The 24,401-nt window shown below is 37.2% G+C and overlaps 1 protein-coding gene across 2 annotated transcripts in view; it reads left to right on the forward strand.

Moving 5' to 3' along the window:
* The window catches only part of ADAMTS3 (ADAM metallopeptidase with thrombospondin type 1 motif 3), a 233,133-nt gene that overhangs the window by 95,544 nt on the left and 113,188 nt on the right, over nucleotides 1-24,401 (forward strand). For both annotated transcript variants that reach the window (XM_056111221.1, XM_056111222.1), the window contains exon 4: nucleotides 16,620-16,776. In XM_056111221.1, coding sequence (XP_055967196.1) covers nucleotides 16,620-16,776 — 157 coding nt within the window. The remainder of the gene's footprint in view (nucleotides 1-16,619; nucleotides 16,777-24,401) is intronic.

The following is a 24,401-nucleotide window of genomic DNA, read 5'->3' on the forward strand; positions in this document are numbered from 1 at the left end:
CTTGATCATGGATATTTGCCGCTACTGAACTTTTAGCTGGAGAGATACTTTAGCCTTTTAATGTAACTTGCAGGCAGGGTGTGGCTTTTAATCAGGAGCTGACATTAATAATTAGGGTCAGCTTTGGTTAAAACTTGTTTTTTCCATTATGAGAAGATCATCAGAGGAAAAAGTCAGTATATTTCAATACCATAAACTGTTTGGGGATGGTTGAGTCATTTGGCAGCCCTGTAATTGGAATAGGGTTTCATTGAAAGAATGAGAACCCAGAAATATATGTTCTCTGCCTTCCAACTGAGGGGGACACAGTTTAAATGCAGAACTATTTTGTGTCAATTTTAAGAACTGTATCTTACTTTTCCTGCAAGTATTTAAAATGTAATAAATAGGTTTTCTAAATTATATGACAAGTTTGGCATGTAATACATATGTTTCTTTTGGTACAAACTAAGTATACGATTAGAAAGGGAGTGAGGTCACCCAGTAGTTTTGTCATGGGTGTCATTGATGCTGACAGTATAAAATGAGGAGATTGGGCACAACTGATTTAGAAGATCACTTTAGTTCTAACGTTTTGTAATTTGTGTTAGTTCTCTTTATTGTCTAATGAGATATTTTTCTTCAAAGTTATTATCACAGGAATCTACGAGCTGTATAGCTACTACCCCATAATTCTTTTCTTTTGATTCCTACTTATGTCCACTGGGCATTCTATTTGCCTATTTTTATTTCTCTCCTTACAGCTTTTCCTTTACTTCCTCTAGTTTGATTTTTTAAAAAAGTTTGCTTTATAGTTATTCTAATTAAGTGTAATAAAAAATGTTTTGTTGATGGAATTTTGTTGATGGAATTAGAAGCCATTTAAAATTTTAACAGTCCAGTCCCATTTTGTAATTTCTTTATATATTCAGGTTTCTATATAATTCAGCGCTTCTTAACTGGAGACCATATGACCTACTATGTTCCTCCAGAATATTCAGGGGAGCCACAGGTTAAAAAAAAATCACATTAATGGGGTAGGCCCTAGCACGACATATGATCTAATTGGTTACTATTTATTTGTTAAAGATGACTCCAAGTTCCTTTACTGTTCCCCCATTTATTTTCTATTATATTTGCTTGCATGATTTTAGAACTAATTTTCTAATACTGCCAGAATTATCCTTGGAGTTCCTATAATAGTTTTGGAAGCATAGTCTCTATCTCCAGCTCTTCCTTCAGCGTACAACTTTATCACAATAAAAAAGTAATATCTAAGGATCAAGTATTTGCTTTTATTCACTAAGTTTTCTTTTTCCACCTTAACTTGAATTTTATTGTTTTAGTTTTTTCCTTCTGGTTTAACAAACTACTCTGAACTTAGGGTGTTAAAAACACAAACAAAAACTGACGCTATGTTCTTGGACTTGTTGTGTCAGGAATTCAGAGGGCAAGGGTGGATGATTTGTCTTTTCTCGGGAATGTCTGGATCCTCATCTGGCAATGCTCAAGATATTGGGAGTAATTTTACTGGTTGACTGTTGGGACTGAATGCAGTTTTCTTCTTTTAAATGCTTGATTGCTGGCATTGGTGATCTTACCAGAGGCCGGCCAGTGAGCTCTTCATCATCTTCATCTTCTCTCACTATAGTAATTAGATTGAGAAGAAGCAGCTAGAGTGTATTCCAGGAGACTGAGGTAGAAATTTCTAGGCTTCTTCCCAGCTAAACACAGAAATGGGTCAGCAACATTTCTACTACATTCTTTTGATTACAAGTGAGTCACAAAGGTTGGCCTGGATTTAGGGGGAGAGAAACTAAGCTTTACCTCTTGAGAGAGAAGTGCTGCCGTTTTTTTTTTTGAGAATAAAATCTGCCACAATGACCTGTATCTAATTCCTGAAATTGCCTGTTAAATTCAATGGGAGGGAAATGCCCTAACGTTACGGTTTAGAGAATTGATTGAAAATACAGAATATTGAATCAGAAATTTCTTTTTTTTGTTCTCAAAGTTTTATTTTAGTAAAGTACCATGAATTACAAAGTTAGTCATAGTTGGAATATACAATATTCTGTCACCAATCCCACCATCCATGTCAGCTTCCTTTCACCGATGTTCTCAGATTGATGAGATATACTGTTGACTCATTTACATTTTGATCTCTGAGAAATACTGTCTTAGGAGCCATTGACCATGATGTGAACTTTCCAATAAGCTTAATTGCACTAATTGATGATGATCTAGGCTATCATTTTCGGTTCTACAAATATATCTTTGCTATTTATCCTCAAAATGTAGTATAATGCATAATCCTACCTTTAATACCTATTCATCAGTTTCCTTAAGAAGGTTTGGAATGATTACTTTGGTATAAATAATTACATTATTTTGAGTAATTTACAATATAAAAATATGTTCATATTGGTATAGTAGTTGGAATTTATAAGATTTTTTCTTTTTGGGGACAGCTGTATTTTAGTAGAGGTATGTTTTCTATTGATTAAATGCGTATGATTTTAATTTTTTAATTAAATGTTAATCTAGCACACACTAACTCATTCTACAAGATCTTGAAAGCCTGAGAAATGTATGGTTTATCTTTAATAGATGACTGTGATGCATTTTAATTCAGTTTAATTCACAGATTCCATTACTTATGTTTCTTTTCAATTGTCATCTTGTTAAAATACATTTTACTATATGGGAGTAAATATTCAATTCTTTTGAATGGCGTATTGTTTTTCTCAAATGATAATTTCCAGACTACTATATTTGCTGCATCTGAGCTTCTTGTTAAAATTGGTTATTTCTGATCTCCATTCCAGTCCTTTTGAATCAGACTTTGGAGTTAGAACATGGAAAAGTCTCTGAGGTTGGGACCTAATTTCTTTGGCACATTCTGCTTTGTGACCTACTTTATATTAGCCTTATGATTATATTTCAAGTTATTTATCATGGGAATAAGTAGGTTGTAGAATATTGTCAGGGAAATGCTTTTCAACTTCATATCTTTCCTGGGAGCTCTAATAATATTGGAAGGTAATTTAATTCAAAGTCATTTTTAGAAATATCTATTAAAACTTCATAACTTTTAAAAATTTTTGAAATGGAACACTGAAGAATTTAAATGACTTTTCAAAAGTCATACTAGTTAATTGAAATCTATGGCCAGACCCCAAATCTTCAATCAAGCTGGGTTCCTACTTATGTTCTTTAATATGTGATAGACACATTTTATCTGTAAATCTGGATATTAGATATGTCAGTGGAAGATGACGAAGTAAATCCTAAGCATGCAGTTGGAAGGGATCTTTTGGTTTTCTGAACTAATCATATTAATAAAATGAATAGCTGCATTTTTCAAATATTGTCAAGGCTTATATAACCTAATATTTTTTTCCTTAGAGATGTCTTTGTGTGTCTTTATACACAGGATGACCTCTCATGGGAACAGTGGGATAACATGTCATCCATAACCAACTCAGGATGAAAAGTCAAAAACATGCATGTTAGGGAAGGATTTAGTCTGTTTATGATAAGGAACAAAACTTTGCTTTGATGTGTAAAATATTTAAATCCATAAATGTTTAAAATGTAGGAAAACCATTTTACCATTAAGTAGTGTGTGTGTGTGTGTGTGTGTGTGTGTGTGTGTGTGTGTGTGTGTGTGAGATCCTAGCACTAAGCCCCCACATTTTCAGGACAACACTACCACTGAGCTGCATTCTAAGCACCTTATTAGAGATTTTAAGACTTTATGACAATAATCTTATGGTAAATCAGCCCTCTCCACGCCTTCAGATTCAGTCTTCTTCACAGCCTTTGTCCTCCTCTCTTCCACTTTGTATCCACAACTGTCTCCTCTGTAATTATACAAGAAATTTAGTGATAGGTGACCCATGGCCACAATATTTCTTTCTATGTTGTTCAGTTATTACTCTGACTTTTAAATTACAGGGTACAGGGCTGCAGTGATATTACAGAGTGTAGGGCATCTGCCTTGCACGTGACCAACCCAGGTTCAATCCCTGGCATCCCATATGGTCTTCCCTGAGCACCAACAGAAGTAATTCCTGAGTGTGGAGCCAGCAGTAACCCCTGAGCACTACCGGGTGTGATCCCAAAAAACAAAACAAACAAAAGTATAAACTGTAGGGTACCTATGAATTTTATATGTTTTTAGCTTTTTAAAAAAATTTTCTTGCATCCTTGCACAAAGGGAAAAATTCGACTCTTGTTTTCTCTCATTTTTTTTTTTACCTTTTTCATAAATATTTCACAACAAATTTATTGTAATTGTTAAGGGCTATCTCTACTCCGCACATGTTATATGAGAAGAATGAGGGTGTAGAGGAGTGTTTTTTTTTTTTGGTGGGTCACACCCGGCGATGCACAGGGGTTATTCCTGGCTCTACACTCAGGAATTATTCTTAGCTGTGCTCAGGGGACCATATGGGATGCTGGGAATTGAACCCGGCTCGGGCCACATGCAAGGCAAATGCCCTACCCGCTTTGCTATCACTCCAGCTCCGAGAAGTTTTTACTGCGTAATTAGATCAAGAGTCTTCCTCAGAAGTTTTTGGTCTTTCTCTCTGCCTCTCACTTATATTCATTTTCTTATTTTCTGCCTCTCTGAAATTGGTACATAAAGTCTGGTGGGCTAGTCTACCTGTTCTTTTTTCCCTCTTTCTTTAATTTCTGTTCCTCCCCCACTTTCTTTTGTTCTTTTTTTTTTGGCTTCCATGACATAATTGTTATTGTTAATGTTATAATTTGAATTACTGTATGTTTTACAAAACCATGAATGGAAATAAATAATCATGCTGCTTTGGTTCATACATGCCTCTTGCCAAGATTCTTGAGTTTGTATTTTGGATATGTACATTAACAAATATAATTCAAATCCACAGTGATATGGAACTAACATGCAAATGAAAAGTAAATGTTTTATATATATCTAATGTTGTGTTACCTTTGTGCACTATAATCATTAAAGAAAAGCAATAATTGGATATGAGTTGTTGTACTTTCATAACAGCTAAACTGATCACTTATTCTCATTTCTATGTTACACTCCTCTCTCCGTAAAACATTGTATAATGCGAAACAGTTTATGTGTTTAGTCCTGTAATTTATATAGTTTAAGGACAATACACTTTCTTATTTCAAATTAAGCAAACTCCTATGATTTCCGCAAATGTGGGAAATATAATTTGTGTTTGTGGGGAACTGTGTTCTTACTCTCCTCGGTGAGGGGGTGTGGGGTGGGGGCAGAAGATCAGATATCTGAGAATTGTGCTTCTGCTCTCTAGATAAGAAACTGAAATATTGCTGGCCAGTGCCATTATGATCAGATCCATTTTCTTTAGCAATTAGCTGATAGTCAAGATAACTGAATCATTTCCCCTAAACTTTAGAAGCATAATACGTACCTAAGCGTAGGGTTAATTTATCCTTCTCATGGAGGGTGTTATTCTTAAAGCATAATGGTTACCAACTTGAGAGAATTATGATCTATTGAGATTTAGAAGTTATCAAAAGAATACTCATTGAATGAAATGTCAGCGAGTGCCAATTATATACGGAATTCAATCATTTTTATACTTGGTTCAATTGGCATCTTATTAGCATCTCTTAATTTCCATGCACTAGCACAGTTAACACAAATAATTACAGGAAAACAGTGTGATGTAGTGATAAGCACTTTCAAAATACACATTAATTGCAGTGAATCCAGAAAAGGTAAAAATTGCTTCTGGTTTTGGATAAGAGAAGCCTTTTGAGTAATGGCTTATCTTGAAGGGTATTTCTGCTACTTTTTATTTCTTATAAACACTTCAGTTTTTTTTTTTTATCTAGTCACTGTGAAATTGCAAAGTTATCCGTGATGAATTTCAGGCATTTTCGATACCAATCCCGTTACCAGTATTCACTTCCCTCCACCAATTCACCCTCCCAACCCCCCATTTGCCTCCCACCCACCAGTCTGCCTCGATGAGGGGCGCTTCTTAAAAATATGTTCCATATAAACACTTTAAGAACTGTAGCACTGTAGCACTGTCCTCCTGTTCATCGATTTGCTCAAGTGGGCACCAGTAATGTCTCCATTGGGAGACTTGTTACTGTTTTTAGCATATCCAGTATGCCATGGGGAGCTTGCCAGGTTCTGCCATGTGGGCCAGATACTTTTGGTAGCTTGCTGGGCTCTCCGAGAGGGACGGAGTAATCGAACCTGGGTCAGCCATGTGCCAGGCAAACGTTCTACCTGCTGTGTTATCACCCCAGCCTTTTAAATGCATCCCAAATGATTATTTTTTTAAAATTCAAATAAATAAATTATATCATGTGTTTATCAGTTTTCAGTACTTTTAGTAGTTCACAAGTGTTTTGCTTTCCCCAACACCTCTCCAAAAAATTGGGAGACTGTCCTGAAGAGATAGTTGAAAGGGCTGGAGTATATGCTTTGCATGTGGGAACCTAGGTTTGATCCACACCTCCTCATGCTACCCAAGTGCAACCAAGGAGCTACTGCTGAGTACCACACTGAAAGTAGTGTCTTTTGAGCACCATAGATGTGTCCCCCAAACTAAGGTACATAAATAAAGGAATATCACTGAAATCCCCCCTGAAATCTAGCTAAACTAGGAAATCGTATTCATAGTATAATAAATTACATATACTGATGATAAAATAGGAACCAGTTAATATGTTCACTTTGGTAAAAATAAAATAAATATCGGAGGAAACAGCATGATGAAATGATGATCAAATACGTTTTGATAAAACATGTGAGCTAAGATGGAGTTTTTATACCACTAAGGCACAATGATGATTGATCACCATAATCCTGTTGTTCATCGATTGCCTCAAGCAGGCACCAGTAACATCTCCTTCATCCTAGCCCTGAGATTCTAAAAAGTGCCACATTCAAGGCTCTTTCAGGGTTAGGAGAATGAGACCCATCATTGTTACTGGTATTTGGCATATTGGGTATGCCACGGAGAGTTTGCCAGACTCTTCCGTGTGGGCAGGTTACATTCGGCAGCTTGCCAGGTTGTCCAATGATGATCATTCTTGAATATTATATTTTCTCTTTCTCTCATTCTCTCACACACAGAGAATAAAGTTTCCTACACACACGAATCTTCTGTCTTTTCTAACCATATTAAATTAGTTTAATTAATATTTAAAATATACTTTTATTTCTGACTTACTATGGTCACGGTCCTTCCGTTATTCATCGATTTGCTCTAGCGGGCCAGTAATGTCTCCATCATGAGACTTGTTGTTACTGTGTTTGGCATATCAAATACGTCACGGGTAGCTTGCCAGGCTTTGCCGTGCGGGCGAGATACTCTTCATAACTTGCCGAGCTCTCCGAGAGGGGCACAGAAAAAAGAGAATGGGGAAGACCTCGCAACTCTTTAACTGCCATTTGTCTTGCATGCAGCCGACCTGGGCTCCATCCCTGGAACCACCCATGATCCTCCAAGTCCTGCTACGAGTGACCCCTGAGTGCACAGCCAAGAATAAGCCCTGAGCACTGCCAGGTGTGAGCCCAAAAACAAAAGCAATTAAATATAAATGCCTTGGAGGGTACAAGAAATACATCTCTGGGGCTGGAGCGATAGCACAGTGGGTAGGGCGTTTGCCTTGCATGCAGCCGACCCAGGTTTGATTCCCAGCATCCCTCGTCCCCTGAGCGCCGCCAGAAGTAATTCCTGAGCGCAGAGCCAGGAGGAACCCCTTTAAAGTTAAAAGTTTAACTTACTCAGAAAAAAATAATTTCTAGTATGTCAGCTTTAACTGCAATTAGAAATGCATGTTTGGCATCTCTTTTCTGACATTCCCCACCGAAAGTTACCTGTTTCTACTCTTCCTTAACAGCTTAGTGTTGCTGCAGTAAAAGAACATTTAGCTATCACAATAAAAGTGAAAGGTTTTTGTGCGCATGTGTGTGTGTGTGTGTGTGTGTGTGTGTGTGTGTGTGTGTGTAGTGTTTTGGCCAGAACCTGTAAGCACTCAGGGCTTACTCCTGGCTCAGGGATCACTCCTGTGCTTGGGAATTATATATTTTTCTGGGAATTGAACTGGGGTCTTCTGCAGACAAGGCAAGTGCCTTAACCCCCATACTATCTCTCTAGCCCATCTACTGTATATATTGTTAGACTATCTGTCATAAAAATTTTAAGCAAACTTTAGTAAGTAATAATGTCCTTTGTACTTATTTCCATCTTAAATAGATAAATTTAATCGAGTCTTTCCTTAGTGATTGATTAATTTTTACTATTATTGCCATATAAATTCTAGTTTCACATTTAGTATAGAACTTTAGAGCCTACAGTGGGCATTTCATAGACATTATCTCACAAAACTTTGTACCCCAACCTCCTTATTATTATTTACCATTGACACTCTGTTGGGATTAGTAAAGCATCCACCCTGGTATTTTATAATTGAATATTAAATGTGACTGTGAGGACTATGTCCTTTATGATAGCTCTTTTTTATGCTAGATGCTGTTTTGGTTTAATTTTGAATTCTTGGCAGTGTTCGAGTTGAATGATGCAGCTCGAAGAGTTGACCAGATGAGGAGGGGAATTCCGCATCTGGAATTTTAACATAGATCATCGTTTTAGACATATTCCCTTCCAAGAGCTATTAAAGGCCTATGTAAAGCCTTAATTAAAGCACAATTAAATATATTTAATATAAAGTGCTTTAATACTGTATAAAATGTTAAAATCATCTGCACTAACTCTTGGAAAATAGTTTTAGGAAAGTAATAAATAATAGAAGTTATCGTTTTTGGAAGTTGTTAAAGGTTTAGTATAAGGAGCTTTGTATCATAAGGTGAAAATTTTAAAATATCATGCATCAATTAAATATTGACTACAATTATTACACTTGTTTATTTTGACTTTTAATTTTGATGTTTTTCTATGTTTGCATGTGTATGTATGTTCAAGTTGGGTATAGTAATGTATGTTTAAATTGGCATGTATGAGAGAACGTAATTTTTTTTAAGTAGCATCAGTTTACAAGAGTATGTTTCAGAAGTACAATGTTACACATCACAGCCACCACTGATCCATTAGTTTCTCCCTACCACTGTCCACTGGAATCTTGCTGTCCACTCCAGCCCACCTCTTTTACAATTTGGTACTCTCAGTCCTGTCATAAAACTCTGTAAGCATTTGTATTCACTGGGTATTGTATAGTTTCTGTCTTTCTTTTTAGACCACATATATGTGAGCTCATCTAGTATTTGTTTTTCTTCTTTTAGCTTATTTAGCTTAGTCTGACTCCTTTAGGCAAGATTCCATCTTTTCTGACAGCTGAGTAGTATCCTCTTGTCACATCTTAAGAAGAGATCACATGCATCTGTTTTATCCACTCATCCACTCATTTGACGCTCCAAGAATTGTTGGGCACTTAAGTTGTCTCCAGATCTTGGCGACTGTAAATAGCACTGATTGCACTTATTTAAATAGACTCCCTTAGGACCATATGTAATCTTAGAGTGATTAACTATTTCTAAGTTAAAATTTATAAAGTAGAAATTTTTTTGGCAGCACTCCTATGGTGCTAGTCCATAGAATGCAGTGGTCTGGGACTTTTTAGTTATGTATGCATGGAATTTATTTCTTTAATTACTCCATTAGAAGCCTGTGAAATATAACTGGAGATTGAGAGCAGTAGTGTGAGTTCTTTAATATTATGTTGTGGCAACTTGCTCGAGCGGCCCTCCCATTGATCTTCGATTTGCTCGAGCGGGCCCAGTAACGTCTCCATTGGAGACTTTGTTGTTACTGTGTCTGGCATATCGAATACTCTCGGTAGCTTGCCGGGCTCTCCGAGAGGGACGGAGGAATCGAACTTGGGTCGGCCATGTTGGCCGCTTGTAAGGCGAACGCCCTACCACTGTGCTATCTTTGACTCTCCCAAAATATTTATTGACTGCATGCCTACCTAAATGACTATCATAATGGGCAAAAAAAAACCCTTTATTATTCATTTACTTATTGGCTTTGTAGGGCACACATGGTGATGATCAGGGGTTACTCCTGGCTCTGCACTCAGGAATTACTCTTCTTGGTACTCCAGGAACCATATGGGATGCCAGGGATCGAACCCAGGTCGGGCATGTGCAAGGCAAATGCCCTACCCATTGTACTATAACTCTGATCTTGGATAAAATAATCTTTAATATTTATTGTGTGTGTGAGTATGTGAGGCAAGATAGGTTTTATTAAAACATTTAGAAAGCTGTGATGTGAGAGAGCAAGCAGTTACATGTTCAAGAGAGAACACCACTTCTCCAGAGTGCATGGGTGAGGAAAGAAACAGGTACAAACAGGCAAGATGTGTATTTAAGGGAGAACTGACTTGAAGAACAAGCCAAGGGAAACTATTTATTAAATTTTGTTTTGTTGTTTTGGGGGACCATATCCAGCTATGCTTCAGTGCTTACTCTTGGTTCTGAGCTTAAGGGGCAAAGCTGGTGGTCTTGGTGACCATATGGGTTGTGGGGGATTGAACCTTGGTCAGCGTCATGGAAGGCCAGCTAGTTACCCGCTGTAATATCATTCCAGCCCTTCCATATTCTATCGTCAATTTTGATGATTATCTGCTCTGTCTTCTCATGAAGTACCAAGAATTTTTAAAGACTCAAGTTCTTTGAAAATAGTCATTTCTTTTTTGTATACTTACTTGAGGGGGAAAATTAATATAATGTGGTGGAAGAACCTCCATATTTGCAAATAGTCTAAGATAGGAAATTGGCCGTGTAATCCCATCAACGGCCAAGACTCAGAGACTATAAAACCCAGCTCCCGGAAGGGAACAGTGCAGAGTCTCCTGCCCCTACGCCTGGCTGTCCTCGCCAGGGCCCCTTGGAGGGGAGAGGGTTGAGTTTCCCTCCCTGCCCCAACCAGGGCTCCAGCAGCTGAAGACCTCCAGAACCAGCCACCACCATGCTGAGACCACTCTCCACATGCATGAAGGTACTGGCAGAGGGACAAAGGCATGCGGGTCCTGGGGCTGAGATCTCCAAGCCTGCTCGGATCGGGGCTGAGCATCCTCCACCCAGAGCCTCCAAATTCCAGTAGGCAGGGGTCACACCCACCAACTGGCCCCCTGGCGCCGTGTAATCCCATCAATGGCCAAGACTCAGAGACTATAAAACCCAGCTCCCGGAAGCGCACGGCCGCATTCGCAGCCGTGTGACATCTTATTATCTCATTCCTACTTTGGACAAACTGGCAGGCTACCGAATGTACACTGCCCACACGGCAGAGTCTGGCAAACTCCCCATGGTGTATCCAATATGCCAAATACCAGTAACAATGATGGGTCTCATTCTCCTAATCCTGAAAGAGCCTTGAATATGGCATTTTTTAAAAATTCTCAGGGCTAGGACGAAGGAGACATTACTGGGACCTGCTCGAGGCAATTGACGAACAGCAGGATGGTCGTGATCATGGTCGTGATGAAATGCATGTGGTTTTATAGCAGACTCTTTCCACATTTCCTTGTTAGTTTTTAGGCCACACCCAACAAGGCTTAGGAGTTACTGTGGTCACAATTGCTCCTGGAAGTGCTCAGGGGACCATATGGGATGCCAGAATTCAACCCAGTTGACCCAGTGCAAGGCAATTGCCCAAACTGCTGCCCTCTCACTGTGGTCTTCCATATATACTTTTAGTTTATTTTTTGTTTTATTGGGGCCTCCTAAAAAGTGCTCAGTGGTCCTTGGAGCCACCTTTGGTGATATTGAGTTTGGGTATGGGGCACCTTGGTTTGGTGCATGGCCCTGTATGCCATGAAGAGCCAGTGATGTTGGCACCACTGCAGCCACCTGTGTGCAGTTCACCTGAGTGCCAGGAATCAGGAATCAAGCTCAAGGTCTCCTGCATGCCGTGCAGCCTTCTACACCATTCCCTTGCCTCTTTGTAGAACTCTTCATTATATATTTTCAACTCTCTGTTATTCTAATTACTTTTTCTGACTGTTTTATTTCTCATGGTCTTTATTTTTTTCTCATCTTATCCATACAGTTTAATCAAACCCTCTCTTTAGGTGACTGCTGTACTCTATTCAGATATTCTCCTGTCTTTTTCACTGTTCCGTTTTCATTTTCTTTTAAGATATTTTTTTTCCTTCCTGTCCACTTCTTACATTAATTTCCCCTGTCCTTTAAATATAAAGCACATATTCTGAGCCAGATGTGATTTTGAACCCTGGGACATAAGGGGGAATGGTACAAAATCCATGTTTATGTGCAAGTTTGCATTTGAAGAGGGTTATAGGTTATAAGGTTATAGGTATCATCTAAGTTATGCCTTGAAAGAAAAACCACTGGAAAGGAAAGTTTAAAAAGACATTTATACTGAGTGGAAGTAGTGCCTGTTGGAGTAAGCATCCTAGGCCGGATCAAGAATAACATGATATAAGTTCTTTAGGAGACACCAAAGCGATATCCAGTGTGGTCTGGAGTTTAGATCTGAGGAATTTTATGTATAGAATATCCTAATATTCTGTGAGGTTTTTCCAAGATTTTCCATTGGCTTGATGTCAAATCTGCTTATGAGTTTTTCTCTTAGTTTCCCCTCCAAATACTCGAGCTATCACCTTTGAGAAGATGATTCCCAATTCCAGTATAATTTTGCTTCTGCATACCTTTCTAATGAACAACTTTTCATTTCTTCTCTGCACGTTGGTCATTTTCACTACTGTCTCCAGTGAATATGCTTACAATTTAAAGAAGGTTTCCTTGCATTTTCAACCAGCTGTCTCTTTTAACATTTTTGTTTCTGTAAATGAAAGTATTAATTCCTTACTCAGCAACTTCCAAACTTAGGAGTGACCTTGAGTTGTACTAATCTCTCTTTATTTTTACATGCCATCTAATTTTACTTTAATGGAAAAAAAACATATTGTAGCAGGTATTGTTTTATACCCTTGGGATACTTATGGAACATAACAAATTAAAAGTAATTGCTGAGATGCAGGGTAGTGATGGGAGAATGAAAATGAATAGTCAACATGATAAATTGCCAGTTTTTGTGCTTTATTTGGAAGCGGTAGGTCCAGGTAATGGATTGAGCAGACAACTGTGTCAGCTGACAGACAGGGCCAAATGATGTAGGTATTGTAGTCCATGGACTGTAGCTTCCTTCACGCACACTGAGACCCAAATTGAAATGCTTTAAGCTAAGAGGTGACATTATTTTATTTGAGGTTGAGAGTGCATCAAAATTCACTTGTCCCATCTTGCTAGGCGCACAGCCAGTTTCAGTCTCCTGGGAGCTATGCCATGGTATCCTACCCAGGGAAGGAAATAAATGGTTGTGGTGAATACCTTCACTAGGGTTCACTCAGAAACCTCTTGTGCAGGCTTCCTCATCCCAACTGGATAAAGGTGGAAGTCCTTATTGAAGTGGCACTCAACCCTATGCTGGTGCACCTGTATGAATGTGTGGCTCAGAATATTGGTCTAGAACTACTCAAAGAATATTTGAAAGCAGGAAAGAGGTATCGGTCATGTTGATCTTAGCACTTTCAGTCCATTTCTACCACATTCTAATTGCACTAAATTAATGTGATAGTTTGGAAGAACAATTTTGGCTCCTATGTAGGGTGAGAATATAAGCTATTATGAACAATATTAGTGGCCAAAGCAAAGTCTCCTTGGGATTGGGACTAAGGAAATTTTATTGAAATTGATTTTAGATCATTTTTAATGTAAAATTAATGACTCTTACTGAAATCAGTAGTTTTAATAGGTTAGACTATGTGTATGTGTGAAATGTCACTTGATTTGATTTTCAACTTCTCTTCAATTACTTTTTGCAATTTCCGTAGCATGAGCATCATTGAGTATTGTTAAGATATATTTTAGGTATATTACTAGAATGATCTCAATTAGAGGGAAAATTAATCTTCTGTTTGAGAATTTTTATACACTATAATATCTAGTACAATGCCTATGTCAGGTATGCTTTTTTTAAATAACTTGATTTACATGAATGAATGAAAAGTTAGGCTCCATGGACTTAGAGGTGTGAAACTGTGTCTTGCTTTGCATTTGCTATCACTTCACTTAAAATATTTACTGCCTTCTAAGAGATAGGTTTAAATTTATGAAATTTTGTTTTAATAGGGACCTACTGGGAAAGTAAATCTCAGACTATAACATAATATGGTCTGAGATTTAATGTTTCACTAGACAGTAAAAATACAAACAGACAAACAAAAAATGAATTGTTTTAGAAGAGCACATGGACTATTCCTGAGTGGCCTACTCCATCACATTCAAGTGTCCCCAGTAGTCACTGTCCATTACTGAGATGGAACCACTGTACTGATGCCAGTTTTATTCAGAATTCTACACTAGCTTGATTTATTGTAAGAAACATTGGGATTTATAGTAAATTCAGCAGATAAGGCAGTTTATGTAACTTAAAGCACTAATGATAAGATTTGTAACTGAGGGGGGGAAAAATTGAAACTAAGGAAGTAGAAGTGAAAATTGAAAGAGAGAAATATAAGAAACTTCATAGAATATGGTGAACAAGAAAATTTGGGGAAAGTATGATACTATAATAAAAATGAAAACTAAGCCTCCATATGGATGAACTTCAGTTCACTCGTGTGTGTGTGTGTGTCTGTGTGTGTGTGTGTGTGTGTGTGTGTGTGGTGTACTTTCTAAGATGAAGCCAGATAGCTGCTTGCCACCAACAGAAGTGGGTAGTGATAAAACTGGACATTAAAGCCTGATATATTCCACAACATATTGTTTTGTGCTTATTTTTCTGTATATTCATTATGATTATATGCCTGATATGATAAAAAGAAGTTTGATGCTGAAATTGCTGATAGAAGAGGTGTAAGAATATAACAGATGTAAACTTTTGCACCAGTGTGTGAGGGAGAGTAAGATGACCATTGAAATGCATGAGAGAAACATCAGGAATAGACAATGAATTAATTTTAGAAACAGAAGCAATTCTGAAGGGTACAGATAATATCAGGGCACTATGAAAAACTGCTTATCAAAGTACAGTGATGGCATAAAGGTAATAGGCCAGAAGAACTCCAAGTGTTGGAGTGTATGTCTGATTCGATTACTATTCTTCAGTGTGAAGGTTAGAAGTTTGTTCAAGTGTGTAAGGACTAAGCATGTGAAAGGGCTGAGGTGGGTCTTTTCTCATACATGGAATCGAGCAGTTTATATGTGCACACCACCCACGTCGTATAGATAAACATGTGCAGAGACCATAGATTCTAAGATTTTCCATGAAACTCACACAGGGCTAGGGGAGAATAGATGTACCTGGTAGGAGACATCAGAATGGAAAGGGGAGACAAATGTCAGAACAACAGAAAACCATAGTCAGATGCATATTTGCTAAGAAAGTCTGCTCTTTGGTAATTTGTATATTGCTGGATCATAGGATGGGGGTGACAGAGGGATTTAATGAATCCCCTCACCTTTGTCTATGTTTATTTTATTATATTTTAGGTTTTTACAATAGTGTTAACATTTATGTACTAAATTACTGCGCCCCACCATCATCAATGTACCTTTGGCACGCTGGTGTCCCTGTGTCACTCTAGGGTGGTCTCCCTTCCCCGCTTTCCTCCTTCAGTTGATTGATAAGTTTTGTAATTCAAGACTAAGAGTTTGTCATCATTCAATATTGTTGATACACTTGTTCTGTTTAATGAAAGCCAATAACCCCACCCTACCTGATATTTGCAAATGCAGATGAAACTAAAGTTAACACAATACAAATATGAGTTACTTGTAGACCTGATATATGTTTTCTGAATTCTTCCACTGTCCACATCAATATCTTATTTCATCGACCTTGTTTTCAACTAGACATACTATATATTACTACACAACCTTAAGAGTAGAAATAGGAGCTGTAATTATTTTGCTGTGATATGCACATGATAGTAAAAAAAATTAGGCAAAACCATTGTTTCTCTTCATTATTTATTATGTACCATAGTCCTGGAAATTTTAAAATAAAAGATGAAAAATAATCAGAAAAGGACAATATAGAATACTGGAACTGAATAAAAATTTTACTCTGGAAAGATTAAGTTTGAGGAGGAAAAAGTATTGAATCATGAAGTATCAAGTTTCACTTAAAGAAGATATTTAAATACAGAATAAAGTTTTGTGTACCATATATACAGTGGAACTCATTGCTCTAGTACTGTAAGGGAAATATAAAAATATACATGGACAGCAGCCCAACAGTAGGTAATTATGGGAAGTCGGACATATCTTTTTTCTTTATGAGCTTCCATGCAGTTTCTTTTAGAGATAAAATTTCTATAGAATGTGTAAAGGCATCCCTTTGCAGTGATAAAATAAATATAATATATAATTTTCTTTTTCTTTGTAAAGTTCTATTTCAATCTCATATGAATTTGTTCTTATCATGCATGAACGTCTACTGTGTATGTATACTGATATTTGTTAATAGCTTAAGCATTTCAAAATTTAGACTTATGTGGAGAAATATTTTTATAAATGGATGTTCTTGCTTCTTTAAAAAGCTTGTAAACTAAAAATTATAGATGCTTCTAAACAAAGTTAATGTATTTTATGCTTTCTCTAGGCTGGGATGATAAAAAGTGATAATGATGAGTATTTCATTGAACCCTTGGAAAGAGGCAAACAGATGGAGGAAGAAAAGGGAAGAGTTCATGTTGTCTATAAGAGATCAGCAGTAGAACGGGCCCCGATTGACATGTCCAAAGACTTCCACTACACAGGTAGGCGTCTTTCACCTGTCTGCAGAACCATCTTAATTGTAAGATATGATGAGCACAGTTTTCTCATCAATTAGAAGAATGTGTTGGCATGTGCTCTTGTATAATCTAGGTGTGGCAAAAGAATATATTTATGAATTAGAAAATTTAATTTGCCTTTTCAAGACCATAAAGGAGCAAATGTTATAGATTTTATTTATTCTAGTGAATTGCTTCCCTGATGTGTGTATTTATAGTTTTAAATTTTCACATTAAAATTCTCTTTTCTCTAGCAGATGTAAAACTTTAAACTACTTGTGTTCAATCAGTGCTCGCTGGAGATTTTCATTATTAACATTAATTATTGCGTGCAAAGAATTTATATGTTAGGACTTTTATTAAAGTTCAACAGCTAAGCTTTATTTGCTTTCATGTTATGAAGACATTACTATTAATTCTTATTTCTATTTTCATATTTTGAAAATGCCAGTGTTAATCAGAACACTGAAAAACATTGATTAAGGTAGTAAGATGCTATGTTTTTTATAGTCTTGGTTATTACATACATTATTAATATTTAATATATTTAATATGCCTTCTCAGGTAATGGTTTAATTATTTTCCTAAAAGCATGATTCATATATTTGGAATAGCACAAGATTATTTATTTCTTGAAATTTGGAAATTTAAGAAATATTAATTTAAGACTTATTATATTTTTATATAAAATAACTTCACAGCTTGAAAGTAAGAATTTAAAACTTTAGGATATTATTATTATTATTTTTGGAAATTATTTTAAGAAATTATTTACAAGATCAATTCCAGTAGCAATAGCATCAACACAGTTATTTTTTGTCTTTTTAAAACATGCAGACACCCAAAGCTATTTTGAATTTTTCGATTATGAATAGATAGAATTATAATACTGTCACTGTCACTGTCCTCTCATTGTTCATTGATTTGCTCGAGCGGGCCCAGTCACATTGTGAGACTTGTTGTTACTATGTTTGGCATATTGAATATGTCATGGGTAGCTTGCCAGGCTTTGCTGTGCAGGTGAGATACTCTCGGTAGCTTGCCGGGCTCTCCGAGAGGGGCAGAGGAATTGAATTATAGTACATGTAGCATAAATTATATAGCATGTATTATGAAGAGGTTTTCAGTGATGGTGGATTAAGGCAAAAAAAAAAGTTTGTTGCTCCTAACCATCAGTTGCTTGAGCAAGGGAGATAATACAAGCATCTAGGTGTGTGCCTTGCATGTAGCCAACTCAGTTTTGCATGTGATCCCCCAAGCTTTGCCAGATTTTTCTGGAGACCCTCTAAGCAGCTCAATATGAAACAATGATGAATTGAACTAGTTGAGTGGTATTGAGATGTAACAGACTAAATAGTAATGAGATTGAAGTAAAACGGAATTATTTGATGGAGTAGGTATTGGGATAGACAGGTCGAGAGAGCAGGGGAGTGAGAAGATATCAAGAATGAGTTAGAATTCAAATCCAGAAGACTAGAAAATTATCTTTTTGAAACCTAGTTATTTAAAATAGATATATTAGCCTTGATGGGAGATGACAAATAGGAATAATTTTGCTAATAGGAGTTGAAAATAGGTTGGAACAATCGGTGAATTTTAAAAATGCATTGTGTGTTTTCATAATTATGTTCCAAGGTACATTGTGGTAAAGATGGGTAGCGATGAACTTAGGTCTCATGTGTCAGTTATTGCCTCATATTTGGAATGTTTTCACTTGCCTTCCTTCCCCCCCACACACAGTTTTGCATCAATAAGAATTAGAAATTTCTTATTGCACAATTTGGGAATGCATGAAATAGGAGGATAACTTTATGTCCTGTTTTTATAAAAAAAAAAAAGCAAAAATCAAATTTTAAAACAAAACAAAATTGTGCTTTTATTATTGCATTTTAGAACCCCAAACTATTCTCCTTCACTAAATGCAAATGTCTTTTTTGTCCCCTTGTCTTCTAACTTTATCCTGGTTGCCAGTGAAAATCATAGCTTTGTACTTATTGGAATAATATATTAAATAAAGGAATTAGTAACAACAAAACCCTCAAAATACATTGCACAGATTTTTCTTTGGTACCTTTGAGGGAAGTTGTAGTTTTATGAAGTTTAGAAAAATATGCAGGACTGTTTGAAAATCTATTGAGCTTAACAGATGTAGCATTCTGTCTTAGAATTACTCCTTAATAATCAAATGTAAATTAGGTTTATTTTAACATTATAAATAATGGGCTCTTCCATTGAAGAACTGATCACTGTTTTTAACACATAGCACTCCCAGTTTCTGGCAAAGGATCACCATCCTTTTGCTAAATAACACATAAACTTGGCTTGCTTATGATAAATAAACTAGTCTACTTCATTATGGCCAGGGGTGGGTATTTGAGTTTTGTTTTGCATTTTTCTTTGGGAGTATGGAAATCAAATCTTGGTTTTGGCACCCTTAGTTCAGAGAAATTTGTATTTTATTGTTTTTTTTTTATTTTCTTAGTGAAAACATGGCTAATAAATCATTAGTGTTGTAAAGTTCGCTTCCATGTTAAGTCAATCTAAACCCAGGTTTGAAAAATAACCGCTGTATATGAATGTCTACTTTGTCACCATTAAAAACATTTTGCTTAAGGCAGTCTTTTTTTGTGTGTTTTGTGTTGGTTAAGGAGAGCAGGGAGCTGTACATATATGATGTCATTTAGCTTTTCATATTTTTAATTTAATCCCTAGGCCCTAAGGCTTCTCCCCTCAAATTACAACTATTGAATCACCAGAAGCTTTGTGTTAAGGTAATTTTTGTAATTACTTCCTACCAGTGGGAAACAAGGAATAGTAAGCCTTTATCTCCTAGCTTCCTTTCAGGATTTTCATTTTCCTGCGTGAACCCAAGTGCTTGTGTTGCTGGCGTGGTTGTCATGGTGCTGCCAAGGAGTGTCTTTGTCCCAGGTGGGAAAAATGGACAAGTCAGAAATGATTTGGGAGTTGCTCCTGGTTGCCAGGGAATGAAACTATGAAACAAGAACCAGAAGAATGGGAAGACTATTCCTTATTTTAGTTACCCTAAGGAGTTTCTAGGCAGAGTCCTTCCTTCAATGTATGGACACATGAGTAGGTGCTCTAAGTCTTTGTATTTGGAAGTTCTCACGACCTATGCCCCAATCAAAGGGGAAACACTGGTAGGCTTTGTATTCCCACTATCCCAACACTCCACAAATCAAATAAGAGAGATTAATTTTAGAATATGTTTATATTAAATGAAGCTTGAAACCTAATATTATTAAACCATTAAGGTTCATCACATAATAACCATTCTCCAAGGTGATATTAAATGCTGATTTTTTTATTGTGTACAGTTTAGTTAATCATATAATGTAAGGATTGACCATTTGTCAAGGCTGTTACTATTGGATTCATATGTAATTATTCACATTTACAAAATTATTCTAGATTGGTTTATATATTTCATATTATGCATTTCTAAAAATTATTGGAAAAAATAAAAGATTAAAGATGGATTTATGAAATTGATGATTGCATAAAATAATGAGAAAGCAGTGATAGGTAAAGAATTTTCAGGTGTTAAAAAGGATAATATTTTAGTTACTTTATTAAAATATTTACTGGGTTTATACTATCTTATTATTAATAGATTTACTGAAGGAGATTGGTTATGAAATATATGGAGTAGAGTTAAAGTCTTATACATGGAGTTCCATTTGTTTACTAATAAAGGTGGAAATATAAAAAGACATGAACTACATTGAGAATTCAGAGCTGCTACATTACTGGTTGGTTATTGATATGACATCAGTGGAAAAGAGAATTTATGGATTTTAAATATGGTTCTGTGTGTGAAATGAAATTGGGATAAGAAGATAATAAAAGTGATTTAGACCAGATACTGTAGAAAACAAACACAAAATAAATAGGAACAAAGCGAGCTCTGGTAACCTAGACTATGGAATCTGTCACATTTCTATTTTGTAGAAAAGTTTTATATTAATAATCACCTGTGGGCTTTGGCTGGCTGAATAGTTCACATTTGGCTGATAATCCCTGACTGTTGGCCTTCACTAGTCTTATTGGCATTCCCTACAGTTCTTTCTCTACTAGACCAGATTCTGCTCTCACTGTTGCAGTAGACCACCCAAATTTTTGCCTAGAACTCTATTCAGCTCATGTGATGCAGTCACGGCTTCTGTTGTGGTTGACCGATGTTCATCGTTCATCAGCACTTTCAGACAGGTCCCCAAAATACTCAGATATTTCTGGCATTGTTGCTGCACAGGAACCAAGGGGAGTCGTGGTTTCCTTGGCTAAAGCCAGATGATGTGCTCGAAGTCCATGAAGTATTCTTCAGTTAGCTTCTCCAACATAGCATGGAAGAAATGTTTTCACCTTGGAGGTTCCTTAGTGATATTTTAGTACCATGCCCTTTTCTACTAAAGTGCGCCTTTGAGGGGAACTGGAGGGGATACAAACTCAGCTGAGCTCGGGACTTATTTCTGCATCTGCTTTCAGGGATTTCTACTTACCTATTGTATTAGGCCCTCCCATTGATCATCGATTTGCTCGAGCAGGCCCAGTAATGTCTCCACTGGAGACTTTGTTGTTACTGTGTTTGGCATATCGAATATGTCATGGGGAGCTTGCCAGGCTCTGCCGTGCAGGCGAGATACTCTCGGTAGCTTGCCGGGCTCTCCGAGAGGGGCAGAGGAATCGAACTCAGGTCGGCCATGTTGGCTGCGTGCAAGGCAAACGCCCTACCGCTGTACTGTCGCTCCTCCGCCCTTATTACTGCTCACAAAATCCTTTTATACATGCTCAATCTCTTTCTCTTGAAAAATATTACTTGGACTTCAGAAGTTGATTATTGACTCTGTATAATCGATGCAATAATTTTCATGTCCATTGACTTACTTCCTTTCCTTTTTCCCCTCTTCACTCAAAACCTCTGGCCAGTGCTTGGGATGATTAGAAAGTAGATGATCTTCACACAAAGACAGAGGTGAATAAATATGTTTTTCAGATATACCATCTCAATGACAAAACTTGTCATGTTTCTATTGCCCTTATCGATGTAGTTGCAGAAATTGGTTTATTGAGAGGTTGCTGAAAAGATTCTTATTGGATGTCCCTATATTTCTACATAAAATCTGATATTTAAAAATGATAAGATGTCAAATGCAAAATAATAAGTGGAACTCATGTTGAAAATAAAAGTTATCTTCAGAACATCAGCATACTTATTCAAATGATTTTTAATCTAAAATAAATCCTAACTATAGTTTTGGCATTCTAAATCAATAGAAGAACTGTGGAATTTTAATTCTCCTTGACCCCAATTTTATTTTTTTAAATAACATGCAAGTGTAGAATTTTATCTAAAATTCTCCTGAATTTTATGTTATTAAATGAGGAAATCAAAATTTTTACAGAATATACAACTCTGATGTTTTGTTTGTGATATGATTAAAACGAATACCAGACGGCAATGGAGAAGATTATCCATGACTTCTACTCAAATCTCTTCGATAGCCATGTCCACTTGCCGACATACCAAATTCCACAGGATGGTTATGTCGTTCCCAATGTTCTCCCTTCTGAAATCCAACACGCCATTTCGTCGGTAAAGAAACAAACAGCACCCGGCCCAGACAAGGTCAGACCTGAACACCTGAAGAACCTGCCGTCAGTACTCATCAATACACTGGCTTGGTTCTTCACTCGCTACCTGTCTGAATGCAAGTTTCCGTCCCAATGGAAAACCAGCAGGACCGTACTACTGTTCAAGAAGGGAGACATCCATGACATTGGCAACTATTGCCCGATCTGCCTATTGTCTGTCATCTACAAGTTGTTCACTCGAGTCATCCTAAATAGGATTGGCAGAACACTAGGAACACTAGATGAAGGACAACCATGCGAGCAAGCCGGGTTCCGCAAAGGATTCAGCACCATCGACCATATCCACACGATAACCAGGCTCATTGAGGTTTCTCAGGAGTTCAAGATGCCGCTCTGTTTAACGTTCATTGATTTAAAGAAGGCCTTTGATTCTGTTGAGACGGAAGCGGTCATTGAAGCCCTAGCCAATCAGGGCATTCAAGCCCAATACATCAAGATTCTCCATGAGCTATATTATGGACTCACTACCAGGATCTCACCATTCTACAAAGAAGTGATCATTGATGTCAAGAGAGGGGTTCGGCAGGGTGATACCATTTCACCGAAACTCTTCAGTGCCACCCTCGAGAACATCATGCGACGACTGGAATCGGAAGGAATGGGAGTGAAGATAGATGGTCGGCAACTACACCACCTCCGCTTTGCTGATGACATTGTTTTAATAACACCAAACATCAGCCAAGCGGCACAAATGCTGGCCGACTTTGACCGTGAGTGTGGAAAGGTAGGACTACAGCTGAATCTTATGAAGACAATGTTTATGAGAAACAGCCTCGTTCCTGACGCCCCATTCGCTCTCAACGGAATGACCATCTTCGAATGCAACAGCTATGTGTACCTAGGTCGAGAAGTCAACATGACAAATGACCTGGCACCCGAGCTGCGAGGAGGAAGAGAGCGACTTTGAACGCTTTCAAAAACATCGAAGAAATAGCTAAGAGGATGAAGAACCTCTGGCTCCGGGCACATCTCTTTGATTCCACTGTTCTTCCTGCATTAACATATGCCTCAGAGACCTGGGCCCTAGGCAAACAGGATGAGAACGCTATTCAGGTCTCCCAAAGAAGAATAGAAAGAGCCATACTTGGAATATCACGTTTCACTCAAATGAGAGAAAAAATCCGGAGTTCCGACATCCATCGAAGATCAAGAATCAGGGACGCTGTCTCATTTGCCAAGGTGTCGAAAATCAGATGGACTGGTCACGTAATGAGATTTAAAGACGACCGCTGGACTAGAGCTGTTACTGACTGGCTTCCACGGGATGTCAAAAGACCGTGTGGCCGCCCACCTACCAGATGGTCAGACTTCTTCGTGAAGATCATGAACAATCGGTTTGAGGCTCTTCATGTTCCCAGAGCGAACAGATGCCATTGGGCTACACTAGCACGCAACAGGGACAAATGGAGACGTTACTGGTGCCCGCTCAAACAAATCGACGACTAACGGGAAGTTAAGTGATTAAGTGTAAGTGATGATTAAAACAGCTAAACTGGCTCTTACAAATAGAAAATAAGTTATATAGTTATATAGATGAGTTCTTTTATTAGTTTTTGCAGTTTTTTTTTTAAATCCAGAGAGGATAATACAATTGAAAATGACAGTTACCATGACCAATCCCTCTTCAGTACAAATAGGAAAGTCATAGTTTTTTTTAACTCCTAAAGAAGGAAAAATTAGTAGACTATTTATAAAGGCAGATTTTACCTGAGATTCAGTGACTAAAAGTTAAAGATTAACTTAAGTGAATAAGCTAAGTGGAAATGGGAAATCATTTGTGCTTTGGTATTTAGTCCTCTAAGAATGTCCTTTATGTTTCTAGCTATAGGGGAAGAATATAAGATGTTGTTTCAACCAATATCTTTATCATTACAAAATATTGTATATTAAAATTGAATCACATTTGTTCTCTATTCAGCCCTCTTCCCAAAGACTTCCTC

Source organism: Sorex fumeus, unplaced genomic scaffold, assembly GCF_029834395.1.
Source record: "Sorex fumeus unplaced genomic scaffold, SorFum_2.1 ptg000013l, whole genome shotgun sequence".
Classification (NCBI taxonomy): Eukaryota; Metazoa; Chordata; class Mammalia; order Eulipotyphla; family Soricidae; genus Sorex; species Sorex fumeus.